The 14721-nt window shown below is 38.5% G+C and overlaps 1 protein-coding gene across 2 annotated transcripts in view; it reads left to right on the forward strand.

The window, feature by feature from the left end:
- Positions 1-3301: 3301 nt before the first annotated feature.
- LOC126412143 (probable dolichyl pyrophosphate Glc1Man9GlcNAc2 alpha-1,3-glucosyltransferase) overlaps positions 3302-14721 on the forward strand; it is an 85282-nt gene continuing 73862 nt past the window's right edge. For both annotated transcript variants that reach the window (XM_050081597.1, XM_050081596.1), the window contains exons 1-3: positions 3302-3614; positions 3766-4038; positions 8099-8291. In XM_050081597.1, coding sequence (XP_049937554.1) covers positions 3556-3614; positions 3766-4038; positions 8099-8291 — 525 coding nt within the window. In that variant the 5' untranslated portion in view covers positions 3302-3555. The remainder of the gene's footprint in view (positions 3615-3765; positions 4039-8098; positions 8292-14721) is intronic.

Here is a 14721-nt window from a genome sequence, read left to right on the forward strand (position 1 = left end):
GTAGACAGCCTTTTCAATATCAAAACCCTTCAGAAATCCGAACTGCGACTTTAACAGCATGTTATTTGTTATAAAGCCGATTGCGCACAACTTTTTCTAAAATTTTTGTGAATGCTGGCAAAAGTGAAATAGGACGGAAATTTGATGCTATTTATTTATCTCCCTTCTTAAACAGTGGCTTAACTTCAGCATGTGTCAACCATTCAGGAAATATTCCACTGATAAACAACTGGTTACACAGATAGCTTAATATGTTACTTAACTCAGAATCACATTCTTTAATTAACTTTTTTGATATTTCATCATACCCACCAGCTTTTTATTTTAAAGATTTTATGATGGACATTACTGCTGCTGTGGTAGTGAGGGTCAAATTCATATTATGGAATTTACTTGAAATGTCTGGTCTGAGGTATTCCATAGCAGCATCTACAGAACCTGACAACCCCATCTTTTCAGTAACAGTTATAAAAAGTTAAAAAAGTTAAAAAGTTCTGCAACACTATACACATCTGTCATCAATGTATCATTTACTCTTAATGCTATTTGTCCCTCTTCATGTCTGGTTCTACTGGTCTCCTCCTTCACTATATCCCATATTGTCTTTATTTTCTTATATGATATGACTATCTTTTCCTTGTAATATATTTGCATTGATGGCCATATTAGTCTTTAATATTTTGCTGTATTTCTTGTAATGTGCTATAGCATCAACATCAGAATTGTTTCAGATTGACAGATAGTTTCCTTTTTGTTTTACAATATACCTCTATTCCTTGAGTAATCCATGGCTTCTTTGTAGACGTTTCTCTAACCTTGGTTAGTTTTGGGGGAAAACGGTGTTCAAGTAAGGTAATCAATTTATTAGCTAAAGAGTTATATTTTTCATTCATGCCATGAGAACTGTAAACATCACTCCAGTGAATGTCTCTGAAGAGTGTCCTAAAATAATCAATTTTTCACTTATTGATTACACTCTTGAGCCCAGATTTAACTTCCATGCAAATGGACTCGCCCATCCCATGTCACCGGCGTGCGCACAATCGAGGGAAACACAGTCACTTGAGAGAGAGCAGTCTAACGTAACGGTGTCACTATGTTTTCCAAACAGGAACAATGGAGTTGGATCAATACTGAATGTACCAGAGGTCGTACAGCATAATGCTGTCATCGAGGTCTTCAAGAGGCGTGCAGGGAATTGGCATTGCCTTACAGAACAGCGGCACATTAGGTGAAAGCCTTCAACGATGGTCAGTAAACTGTGGCACACATGCATCGGGCAGGTCGTCCTAGTGTCTCTGAAGAAGAGGTGCATGCTGTTGCCGCGTTAGTGGACCTTGATCGACGCCATACGATTCGTGAGCTCGCCCACGAAACCGGATTAGCGTATACGACTGTGCTTTGCATCCTGAAGGAACGCCTGGGCACGCGAAAAATTGCATCACGACGGGTTCCGCATGACTTGACAGAAATGCAGAAACGGATGCGTTACGACGCTGCTCAGACGCACTTGGAGCGCTATGAGCGCCAGGGAGAGGCTTTCTTACGCCGTATCGTAACACTGGATGAAACATGGGACACATAGTACGAGCCAAAACTGAAACGACAATCCAACGAATGGCGTCATTATGGGTGGCCTCGAAAGTTGAAAGTGCGTCAGAGCCCCAGTATGGTGAAAGTTATGGTGATTCTCGTGTACGACTGTGATGGTATTATCCTAACGCATTACGTTCCTCCAAGGCAGACTGTCAATGCACAGTATTACTGTTCGTTTTTGGAGCATCACCTGCGGCCAGCTTTGCTAAAGAAGCGGCGGCACCTTTAGCGCAACCCACTCATCATTTTGCACGACAATGCGCAGGCGCATACATCGCAAGCTGTGGCTACTTTGTTCGGTTGATGGGACTGGGAAGTACTGTGCCGTCCACCATACTCCCTGGACTTAGTCCTTGTGACTTTGATTTGTTTCCGAAGATGAAGGAACCACTTCGTGGCATTCGCTTCAGAACTGTTCCAGAGATTCGACAGGCAGTAGACCGCTACATTCGCACCAGCAAGAGAACAGGCTCTGCTAACGGTATACTACGCCTTTCACATCGCTGGCAGCGGGTTCTACACAACGCTGGTGACTACTTTGAAGGACAATAACAGGTGGAAACTAGTAACTCTTTTGTATCGGTTGTGAATAAATAATTGCCACTATTTAAGTCCCAACCCTCATATTTAATATGCCATGGCAGATGGTCGAATACACTTGTACAAACGTATTTGCCTACTTTCTGTACTAATGTTAACCCCTTGAAGTTTTTGTAGAGATTTTTTTTTTTTTTACCTGATCAAATTTTGTGTGAAGAGTTCTCCGCAGGATTTTACAGAAATGACACTAAATTCTTATAATACAAATCCGCATTCACAGAATACTATCCCTACAGGTTGTGTTTTCCCAAAAATGGTTCCATGACTCATTAGTGAAGACAGTATACAGAATAAACTAGTTAGTGTATTCATTTTTAGATTACCTTTAGCATTAATTGTGCGAACTGCAAACACAGCTGACACAAGGCGCTTCGTTATTACTAGATAGATTCTTTGTTCTGCTATATTTTTCAATATTGGCAGGTGTGACTATGGAAAATATCAGTTAGTTTACAACTGTAATATGCTTTACTAGTGAAAAACATAGAAACGTTCTGATAACATGCTGACTATTGTACATTCAGAAATTCTTCTATATAGTATAAGTTATCAGGAAAATACGACTTCGGTTTGTATTTGAAGTTTCTTAGACTCCTCACATTACTTGATCAAAAGTGAGCTACGTTTTTGAAATTGTTATGTAACGATGTTAATTTCATATGTCTGTGGTTAATATAATGATAGGATAATATTTATTGACACCTATGGAATCACAATTATTAGTAGTCCCAAGAGTCGTTCTAAATGCGAACAGTGTTACAGTCTGAAGACAAGATGAAAACTTGTTAAAAAAATGAAATCAATATTTGTACGATCTTCGGCAGTATCCTTAATTCATTCACTGTCGGTATGAAAGTTTTCCTACGTTTTTCGGTCGCTTTTATCTGACTAGTTATTACAACCGTCATTTACGCAGTCGTCCGAGTTGCTACGTAAAACCAAAGCACAGCTATCCCTGCCCAATTCTTACTTTAAAAAATGACAAGAAACCTCTTGCATTTTTACAATGTTAGGGAAGATGATGAATCCGAAATGTTGGCTACAATGGATGGGCCCGCACGCTGTGAAAGTACATTCGTGACACTTTATTAGAGGGCAGGTAACAGATAATACTCGATACCCCTCTACGATGGTACTGTCGTCACCTACACTATCGATAACTTTATGTATGCGAGGTTTTGTTGGTAAACGATGCACGGTGTCAACATTGCCGCGGTAATCATGCGCTGATGGGACACGTTGATTGTAGAGGTAGTCAGTGTAGCGTGCGGACAGTGGTCTCGAAATACTGTTACAATGATAGGAGACCGCTGCTAACCATTCGCTGATAAAGTAATTTCAAGAATATACCCAGACGAAATGTTTTGGTATATATTTTTATTAGTATCCAGTGTAAAACTTTTGCTTATCCCAACATAGTGAGTATTAAAAAATTAATAAAATTTTGGGAATAGTCCCTGAAGCATGACAGAATCTCATGATTTTCTCAACATTTATAAGCTAGGGTATAATATGATAAGGGCTGTAACTTGTGAGCAGTGTGGTAAACTGATTCCTTTTAATTTTTAGCCGTTCAACAGATTTTGAAGTTCATCGTAATTGGCTCGCCGTAACTCATAGCCTACCGATCAAGGAGTGGTACAATGACACAACTTCAGAGTGGACGCTTGATTACCCACCTTTCTTCGCCTGGTTTGAGTACATTCTGTCGCACATTGCACAATTCTTTGATCCTGAAATGCTAAAAGTTACGAACCTCAATTATGCATCCTATTCTACGGTTTTGTTCCAAAGACTGTCTGTAATTGTAGCAGACCTCATGCTAGCTTTTGGTACAAAAGAGTAAGTGTAATTGGTAGCTGAAAGTACTGTATAAGCTAATTGTTCAGTTATAGTTACAGAGTGATCTTGTGTAGTGTTTGATTCCACTAAATGATGCCAGATAGGTGCAATTTTTGTGTACAAATTTGCTTATAGTTACTTGGAAAGATAACTGAAACAGGCATATGTCATTGTGAAATTTCGAATATTTAAAGTCGAATGGATTGTAGACCTAATAAATTTGTGTGCTGTATAAAAAAACACAATTGTCTTGCACATGCAAATGTTTATTATTTGTAGATACTCAATTATGAACTAGGGAAAATTTTACAATTTCCTAGAAAGGGTAATATTTCAGTTTGTTGCCTTTATGATTATCATTCTAAACATGCAAGTAACTCTTTTGACACAATCTGTTCTTTTGTTTCTTTGTAAATAATCTTTGTCCATTTTTGTACTATACTACTTTTGTTACATAAATAATTATATATAGCACAGAAAGAAATTGTTTCCAACAGCTCTCTTTGATCAGTAGTTTCATCTGTTCTTTTGTTTCTTTGTAAATAATCTTTGTCCATTTTTGTACTATACTACTTTTGTTACATAAATAATTATATATAGCACAGAAAGAAATTGTTTCCAACAGCTCTCTTTGATCAGTAGTTTCATTTCCACATCTATATCCACACTCAGCAAACCACTGTGAAGCATATGGCAGTGGAAACCTCCCATTATATAACATGTTAGGGTTTCTTCCCAATCCATTGTGGTTCTTGAAACTAAGTAGGCTTTTGCATAACAGTTTGCACCTATCTTAAGTTATCTGCAAGTTCAGGTTTTTCAGCATGTTTATGATGCTCTCCTGTGGGCCAAAAAATACTGTATGACAACAGAGACTGTCCAATCTTTCTATAAGAAAATGGGCCAAGAATAATAGTTTTGCAAATTTCTACTCTGCAGACAGTGTCCAGATCAGTTTTCAAAAAGAAAAGAAAAACAATATGGCACTTGTAATGTCATTACAGCATGTGATTGTTGTTTCCAAATTTTGTCTCTAACTTTACGTGTGACAACCAGACCCTTTTATGTGATGATACTGGCACAACTCCGCTGCTAGATGTTGTCCTAAAATAACAAAACTGATCATAATCCAGTAAATGTGTATTAACACAGCTGTGGTTGTTTTCGTTAATCATTACTGACTGAGTACATATTGTCTCCACACAGCTAGACTGCCTAAATACTTGATGATGTGACTGCAAGATGATTGTGCTTCTTTTCCGCATGTTATTCTCACTTTGATGCTGTCATTTTCTCTGTAAGTGATGTATTATCATAGAAAATTGTGCTGTGAAGCATTAATGACTGGAAATATCCAAAATATATTAAGATGTTGATTTGTATGTTTCTGAAATATGAGCAATTATATGAAGAGCTACAATGGCTGAACTTAGCCATTTGAGAAGCGCAATAACATTATTCTTCCAGTTCAGATTTTTGTTTTTATTAGTTGCTATTAGTTTCTAGCTACAACACTAGGAGAAAGGTTGGTTTTCACTATTCTTGGCTAAATCTAACTTTGGCACAGAAAGGGATTAAATTATGCTTCCACAGAAGTCTTTGATCACTTAGCATAAAGCATCAAAAGTCTGAAAGATAGTCAACAAGCATTTAAAAATAAATTGAATGACAACTGCTTCTACTCCATATGTGAATTTTTAGATATGAATTAGTAATTTTACAATCATTTTAAAAATTCAGGTGCCACAAAAAGTAAGTTATTGTTAAACTGACACACTACACTTCAGTACGAAGTGTCATATTCATGATCTATGGAGCAAGTGTTGATCCAATCTAATCAGTAAGTACATCTAAAAATCTGTAACTTTGTCCCATTTTCACTCACTATTGCTCATGTTGTACCTTACCTGTTAATATTTTTCTGTTTGTTTATTCAGGAGTGAATATACTGTGTTTTCCTGAAGTATGTGATAGTCCATTTACAGAGAACAACTCCACAATTCTTTGAAAAACATTTCTTCTTTTGGTGTCTCTTTAACAGGACGAATCTGGCTTCACTACGGACTCAACTGGCTGAAACAATGACATTACAAACGAAAGAATCAATATTGCACTGTTTACTCTGGTTTTGGAGGGGGAGGGATTGACAAATGAAATTCCACTTGCAGCTGTGATAACTTAAATCAGTTGCAACATATGAATGCCTTCTGGTTAAGTTTGAGAAAGACTGGTGCCACATGGCACTTTTGCCAGAAATAGGCGCTGGCCAGTGTGGCCGAGCAGTTCTAGGTGCTTCAGTCTGGAACTGCGCGACCGTTATGGTCACAGGTTCGAATCCTGCCTTGGGCAGGGATGTGTGTGATGTCCTTAGGTTAGTTAGGTTTAAGTAGTTCTAAATCCTAGGGGACTGATGCCCTCAGATGTTAAGTCCCGTAGTGCTCAGAGCCATTTTAACTATAAATGGGTCCCTAGCTGACTATAGACTTCAGGGAATACAAGTCTACCACATCCACTAACTGAAAAGTTTTACCAAGTAGCTGAAACCATTTTGCACCATAGGAGTCAATTAATTGGAATGTCACTAAATTCTAATGCAGCCAGAAAACGTAAAAGTCCCAGTTTCTCAGGTCTTGTACAATGATAGGAACGCAAATGGTCACAAGTTGTGTGAAACCAGTGTGTTGAGCAGCCAGAATAACTCCATTTGCTGCCTATGTTGCTCATTTGTTTTTCCATTTGCTGGGCATCTTAAGTTACTGTTTGTGGTGTCCTTCCTAGTGTTCCAAGAACATGAAACTCCAAATCAATGTTATTTGATGTTGCAGTACTCAGAAAGCTCATAACATCTAATGATCTCTTTCCTTCCTTGTACAAGAATGTTAGAAAGCAGTAAGGTAATCAGCATTGCATTATAAGCTGTACACAATCTCTCTTAAGAGTTTACAAAGGAAAGCTGCAAATTTGTCAGCAGCTGCGCAAATATCAGAACAGTTTGCATCTATTTGAAATTTCGGGTCAGTAGTACATCAGCGGCAGTTGATTCAGTTGGAGATTAAGAGTGGCTCGAAACGCAACCATGAAGTGACTAAGTAGTCCAGTGTTGTCTCCCATACAGATCCTGGCTGGAGTTTTTGTCCTGTGTAGGTGACTATGGTGCTGCTGGGCATGAGCATGCACCTTCAGAATTGAAAATTTTTCCATCAGTTCTAGTGCATCTATTTGAGACATCAAGAAAAACTTATGTATAGGACTTTGTTATCCTCTTACAGTTACATGGCTATATCAAAAAAAGTCTTATAGGCCTAATATAAATGACAAACTTCTTACACATTCAGTCTGAGTTGTGGTCCAGCACACTGTTTTAATCTGTCAAAAATTTTCAAAATGCAGTACACATTGCTAGAGAGTGTAAGCTTAATCTCCTAAGCCACTTCTTTCAGAAAAGATAGCCCACAAAATATACAGTAGGGCTTCAATGTAGTTTGGAAAGTAGGAAAGAAGTACTGTGAGAAGTGAATCTGTAAAGGCAGGCCTGGATAGCTCGTTTGGTAAGAGCACTGCACACAAAAGATAAAGTGTGGGGTTTGGGTCCTGATCCAGCACCCAGTTTAACCTGACAGAACATTTCATAACTGTAAGTGATTTACAAGGACTATTAGAAATAAGAAATTTGCAAAGATATACTTTAACAAGAGAAGCAGTTGTCTGAAAGCATTACCATAGACGGTGTTAACATTGGATACTAGTAAACTTTTGCTTTCTGTAGTGTTAAACAGGCCGTCATCTGGTCTGCTTCCTCAGTTATACTAAGTAGCTGTTGCTGCTTGCTGAATCATTGTGTGACTCAGTAAAATTCAAATATTTTTCTAACTTCTGCTCAATATTTTGTAATATAGCTCATTTGATACAAAAGTTTGATGTAGGTAGGTACAGTGTGTTCACGACTTTGTAACATGTATGTGACATCTCGGCAATCTGCTATGATTCTTTTACAAATCTTTTGCCTTCCTGTCTATATTTCTGTGGTACTTGAAGTAATTTATTGCAACAACTGTGGCAGGTGCTGCCAGTATTTGAGTGCAAGTGGAGTTAGAAAAAGCAGTAAATGGAAATCTCGTTGGAAGTCTCCGGCTACAGTCCTGCAAGTCCTGCTTCTGTGCAATGCTGGCCTTCTGTTGGTTGACCACATACACTTCCAATACAATGGCATGTTGTTTGGTGTCTTGCTCATGTCAATTGCAAGAATGTTACAGGTTAGTGTGGGGCATGATGATATTGGAGATTAGTTACTGTCATGTATATTTCTCTTTATGTGTGGACAAAGGCCAACTTTTTCTAAAAATTAGTAAATCTTTCTGATTTTTTTGTAATTTTTTCCATGCAATAAGTAGCTAGATTTTTCAGCAATTTCACAAAAAAGTATTTTATAAGTAAATGCTTAGAGCGATGAATGGAAGCAAAGAAATTGTGTTTGAATTCAGATGTCAACATTTGAATTTTCTTGTTGTAAATAAGAAATTGATACACTAGACATTTCATGTGACAGGCTGCATTACCTGCATATTTTAGAACCAAGTGAAAAGTCAAAGTATGGAACTAGCGTGTCAGTCCATGATGAATGCGTGTATTTCAACAAACTGAAATCATTTTTAGAAACAGTGCAAACTGAAAGTTACAAAAGTAATGTGCATTTTATTAATCCATCTGATATTCGTTTGTTTATCACTGTAGAATGGACTAATCTAATGTTTGCATGAGCATGTACTGCATGATATCAGGCACACTTTTAGTTAGACCTATAAAATTTACATTTAAATTGGGCAACCTCGAATGCCCATCAGCTCACCTGCAGGCAAGTGCAAGTAGTGAAGGCTGCCCAACAGAAGTGTGAGACTCTTGGCGAACTCTGCCTGTGGTTGCTTAACAAGGAGGTACAACTGCATAGACTACAGCTCAGCTGCCTGAGTGCTCACGCATCAACTGTTTGCCCACAGTTGCCTGCGAGTACCCAAATGCCCATGGGGTGCCACTTGACCTGGAATAACCTGATGTATATTGTTCAAAAAACTTTTGTTTTACCCCATTTTATGGAAGCAAATTGCAATGTCCTGAGCTTACCATGCGCTGCGCTGTTCTTCTGATCTTTTTTTTTTTTTTTTTTTCATCTCATCTATGGACTGCTAGTATTAAAATATATTCAGTGCACCTTTGAAATTAAAGAACCATTTTAAGAATGAATTTCCCTGTTTCATGATACATGATGTGCCATGTATAATTATAGCTCAGTGACCGTATTGATAACCCCCAATAGAATAAAATCAGGATGTTTAGTGTTCAATAAATAAAGTATTGTGCTGACTACTTCATTCTACGCCTGTTCTACATGGTTCGTTTCGACCCCTGGCTTCATCACAATAACAAACCAAATGTGTCCACATATGACAATGTGCTGAAAGTCAGAGCCTATGAATTTTTTTATGTGAAAACTATTAAGGCTTATTAAATAAAGCAAACTTTATTAACATTCTACATCTTTATTCTTCAAGTGAACATACATGTTTCTCAACATAGTCACACTGGGGATGAATACATTTCTCCCAGTGAGAGACTAGTTTGTTGAAACTGTCACTGTAGAATGCCTGACTTTGTTGAAGGAGCCACAACCTCACCTTTGCTTGCACCTCCTCATCACAATCAAAGTGAAGTCTTTGAAGGTGTTTAATTTTTGGAAACAGGCGAAAATTGGATGGGGCCTACTCAGGACTGTAAGGAGGATGATCAATGACAGTGCAGTGCTTGTGTGTGGCCTGAAGGGGAGGGTACTCCATATGTGGACAAAGTCTTGGAATTCGTGCTTTTGGGTTTGTGAGGGTCTCACAGTACCTCCTAGGGTTTATGGTGGTGCCTTTAGGCATGGATTCCAAATACATCATACCCTGAACATCACAGAACTCTGTGATAATCACTTTGCCTGCTTATATGGTCTTTAGCTTTTTTGGCATCTGTGATGCATTTGGGTAGAACTCTAATGCTCTCATTTCTTGGGTCAAAATAGTGAGCACAGACAACTCACCATCACACATTACTGATGTCGCTAGGGAATCACCAAGCACAGCTTTCATTTTTCTGTGGATTTCAATTGGAGACACTTTTTCTGCACCAAGAAACTCGATTACAGCACCGTCATGCACTGATGTAGTTATGTTACGCATTGCCATGTTATTCACTACAATTTGGAACCTTCTAGTGGCAGAGGGTTGCAGCTTGCGTCAGTGAAGTGGGAAAGTCAACCAAGTAATATGCATAACATGTAATATCTCAAACAATGTTGAGAACACAATAAAAAATTCAGAGGCGTTACTTTTCAGCATATCTTTGAATTTTCCTAGTGTGGCAAATTGTTATTTTCATATTCACAAGATTTCATCTAATAGCTGCATTAAACACAACCAACGCAACTGTTATTTCAGCAGACAAACCCTCTGTTGTTCGCAGGAAAATTTCCCTCAGATGTGGGGACATTCAGTTGCTAAATTATTGGTTATTAAACAATGAAAACAATCAAACTTTGACAAAATTAGGTAATAGTATAAATATAAAAAATTTACTCACCAAGTAGCGGCAGAATAAACACATAAAATATTATAATTAGACAAGCTTTTGGAGCCAATGGTTCCTTCTTCAGGCAGAAGTACTGAAGAGGAAGGAAGAGGGGTAAAGGAAGAGGACTGGAGAGGTCTAGGAAAAGGGGTAGATTTTGGGAAAGTTCCTACTCCAACCAAAAATTGTGTGTTTGATATAGAAAATGAAGACAGTGTGGAACAAGAAGAAGAAGAACCAAACAAGCTTTCCACATCCTGTGACCTTGATTTTGAGGGAAATGGTGATAAACCATACAGACTGAGTCTAGCGGAATTGAGTGATCTCATTAGAGGCCTTGACCTGTCAAAGGAGAAGGCAGAAATTTTTGGGTCTCGACTACAGCAATGTAATCCTCTTGAAAGTGATGTCACTTGTTGTTTGCTGTGGTATTAATGGCTTAGTGAAATCTTTGAATTAGAATCATGACCCAACTGAAAGGATTCTATTCGTAGACTCCTCCAAGCTTAGTTTAGAAGCTGTGTTATTTCACAATGGCAATTGTCTTCCTTCTATTCCTGTTGGGTCATCCATTTCACATGAAGGAGACATACGCAAATATGACAGCCCTCTTGTACTCAATCAAATATCATAAACACAAATGGAGAATCTAAAAGTCATTACCATAATCTTAGGACTGCAACTGGGGTACACAAAACATTGCTGCTTCTTATGTATGTGGGGCAGTAGGGATAGGAAATTGCATTGTATTAAAGTGGAGTAGCCTGCAAGAAAACTTAACCCTAGTGAGAAAAATGTCATTGCCGAGCCTCTCATAGACCCAAAAGATGTTCCTCCACTGCTGCAGGTAAAGTTGGGTTTGATGAAAAATTTTGTCAAATATATGAACCAAGAAGGACACCCCTCAAAATACATGAGAGAGAAATTTCCAAAATTAAGTGACGGTGTTTTTATCGGGCCACAAATTTGAGAAATTGTAAAGGATCCTGAATTTGTTCAAGTTTTGAAGGGGAAAGAAAAGGAAACTTGGGAAGCCTTCAAGGGAGTTGTTCGTGGATTTTTAGGCAGCAAAGGAGATGATAACTACAACCAGTTGGTGACAGTACTCCTGCAAAAACTACCATAATCTTTGATCCAATATATCCCTTAAAATCCATTTTCTCCACTCCCACCTAGACTTTTTCCCTCCTAGTTGTGGAGCTGTCCGTGATGAACATGGAGAAAGATTCCGTCAGGACATTACTGTTATGGAACAAAGATATTAGGACCATTGGAATGAAGCAGTGCTTGCAGATTACTGTCGGTCTTTGTGTAGGAATGCTCCGGAACTCCATTACTAGAGGCACACTAAAAGATGACGATCTCAAGCAGCCTCCACATGATTCTCTGCAGACCCAACCATCTGCGAGGTATTCTTCCAGCAATTTACAACTCATAAAATGTAACTACCATTTTAAAAAGTTCAAATAAACTTTCAATGTTGTTAGCATGTTGTTGTTGTTGTTGTTGTTGTTGTTGTTGTGGTCTTCAGTCCAAAGACTGGTTTGATGCAGCTCTCCATGCTACTCTGCCCTGTGCAAGCTTCTTCATCTCCCAGTACCTACTGCAACCGACATCCTTCTGAATCTGCTTAGTGTATTCATCCCCTCCACACTGCCCTCCAATACTAAATTGGTGATCCCTCAATGCCTCAGAACATGTCCTGCCAACCGATCCCTTCTTGTAGTCAAGGTTTGCCACAAATTTCTCTTCTCCCTAATTCTATCCAGTACCGCCTCTTTAGTTATGTGGTCTACCCATCTAATCTTCAGCATTCTTCTGTAGAACCACATTTTGAAAGCTTTAATTCTCTTCTTATCCAAACTATTTATTGTCCACATTTCACTTCCGTACATGGCCACACTCCATACAAATACTTTCAGAAATGACTTCCTGCCACTTAAATCTATACTCGATGTTAACAAATTTCTCTTCTTCAGAAACGCTTTCCTTGCTATTGCCAGTCTACATTTTATATCTTCTCTACTTCGACCATCATCAGTTATTTTGCTCACCAAATAGCAAAACTCATTTACTACTTTAAGTGTCTCATTACCTTATCTAACTACCGCAGCATCACCCAATTTAATTTGACTACATTCCATTATCCTCATTTTGCTTTTGTTGATGTTCATCTAATATCCTCCTTTCAAGACACTGTCCATTCCGTTCAACTGCTCTTCCAAGTCCTTTGCCGTCTCTGACAGAATTACAATGTCATCGGCGAACCTCAACATTTTTATTTCTTCTCCATGGATTTTAATACCTACTCTGATTTTTTTTCTTTTGTTTCCTTTACTGCTTGCTCAATATACAGATTGAATAACATCGGGGAGAGGCTACAACCCTGTCTCACTCTCTTCCCAACCACTGCTTCCCTTTCATGCCCCTCGATTCTTATAACTGCCATCTGGTTTCTGCGCAAATTGTAAATAGCCTTTCGCTCCCTGTATTTGACCCCTGCCACCTTCAGAATTTGAAAGAGAGTATTCCAGTCAACATTGTCAAAAGCTTTCTCTAAGTCTACAAATGCTAGAAACGTAGGTTTGCCTACCCGTAATCTATTTTCTAAGATAAGTTGTAGGGTCAGTATTGCCTCGTGTGTTCCAACATTTCTATGGAATCCAAACCGATCTTCCCCGAGGTCGGCTTCTACCAGTTTTTCCATTCGTCTGTAAAGAATTTGCGTTAGTATTTTGCAGCCGTGACTTATTAAACTGATAGTTCAGTAATTTTCACATCTGTCAACACCTGCTTTATTTGGGATTGGAATTATTATATTCTTCCTGAAGTCTGAGGGTATTTCACCTGTCCCATGCATCTTGCTCACCAGATGGTAGAGTTTTGTCAGGACTGGCTCTCCCAAGGCTGCCAGTAGCTCTAATGGAATGTTGTCTACTCCCAGGGCCTTGTTTCAACTCAGATCTTTCAGTGCTCTGTCAAACTCTTCATGCAATATCATATCTACCATTTCATCTTCATCTACATCCTCTTCCATTTCCATAATAGTGTCCTCAAGTACATCACCCTTGTACAGACTCTCTATATACTCCTTCCACCTTTCTGCTTTCTCTTCTTTGCTTAGAACTGGGTTTCTGTCTAAGCTCTTGATATTCATACAAGTGGTTCTCTTTTCTCCAAAGGTCTCTTTTATTTTCCTGTAGGCAGTATCTATCTTACCCGTAGTGAGATAAGGCTCTACATCCTTACATTTGTCCTCTAGCCATCCCTGCATAGCCATGTTGCACTTCCTGTCGATCTCATTTTTGAGACGTTTGTATTCCTTTTTGCCTGTTTCATTTACTGCATTTTTATATTTTCTCCTTTCATCAGTTAAATTCAATATTTCTTCTGTTACCCAAGGATTTCTACTAGCCCTCGTCTTTTTACCTACTTGATCCTCTGCTGCCTTCACTATTTCATCCCTCAAAGCTATCCATTCTTCTTCTACTGTATTTCTTTCCCCCATTCCTCTCAATCGTTTCCTAATGCTCTCCCTGAATCTCTCTACAACCTCTGGTTCTGTCAGTTTATCAAGATCCCATCTCCTTACATTCCCACCTTTTTGCAGGTTCTTCAGTTTTAATCTACAGCTCATAACCAATAGATTGTGGTCAGAGTCCACATCGCCCCTGGAAATGTCTTACAATTTAAAACCTGGTTCCTAAATCTCTGTCTTCTCATTATATAATCTGTCTGAAACCTTCAAGTATCTCCAGGCCTCTTCCATGTATACAACCTTCTTTTATGATTCTTGAACCAAATATTAGCTATGATTAAGTTATGCTCTGTGCAAAATTCTACCAGGTGGCTTCTCTTTCATTTCTTACCCTCATTCCATATTCTCCTACTATGTTTCCTTCTCTTCCTTTTCCTACTACCGAATTCCAGTTACCCATGACTATTAAATTTTCATCTCCCTTCACTATATGAACAATTTCTTTTATCTCATCTTGCATTTCATCAATCTCTTCGTCATCTGCAGAACTAGTTGGCATATAAACTGTGGTAGGCATGGGCTTTGTGTCTATCATAGCGACAATA

This window comes from Schistocerca serialis, chromosome 7, assembly GCF_023864345.2.
Source record: "Schistocerca serialis cubense isolate TAMUIC-IGC-003099 chromosome 7, iqSchSeri2.2, whole genome shotgun sequence".
Taxonomy (NCBI): domain Eukaryota; kingdom Metazoa; phylum Arthropoda; class Insecta; order Orthoptera; family Acrididae; genus Schistocerca; species Schistocerca serialis.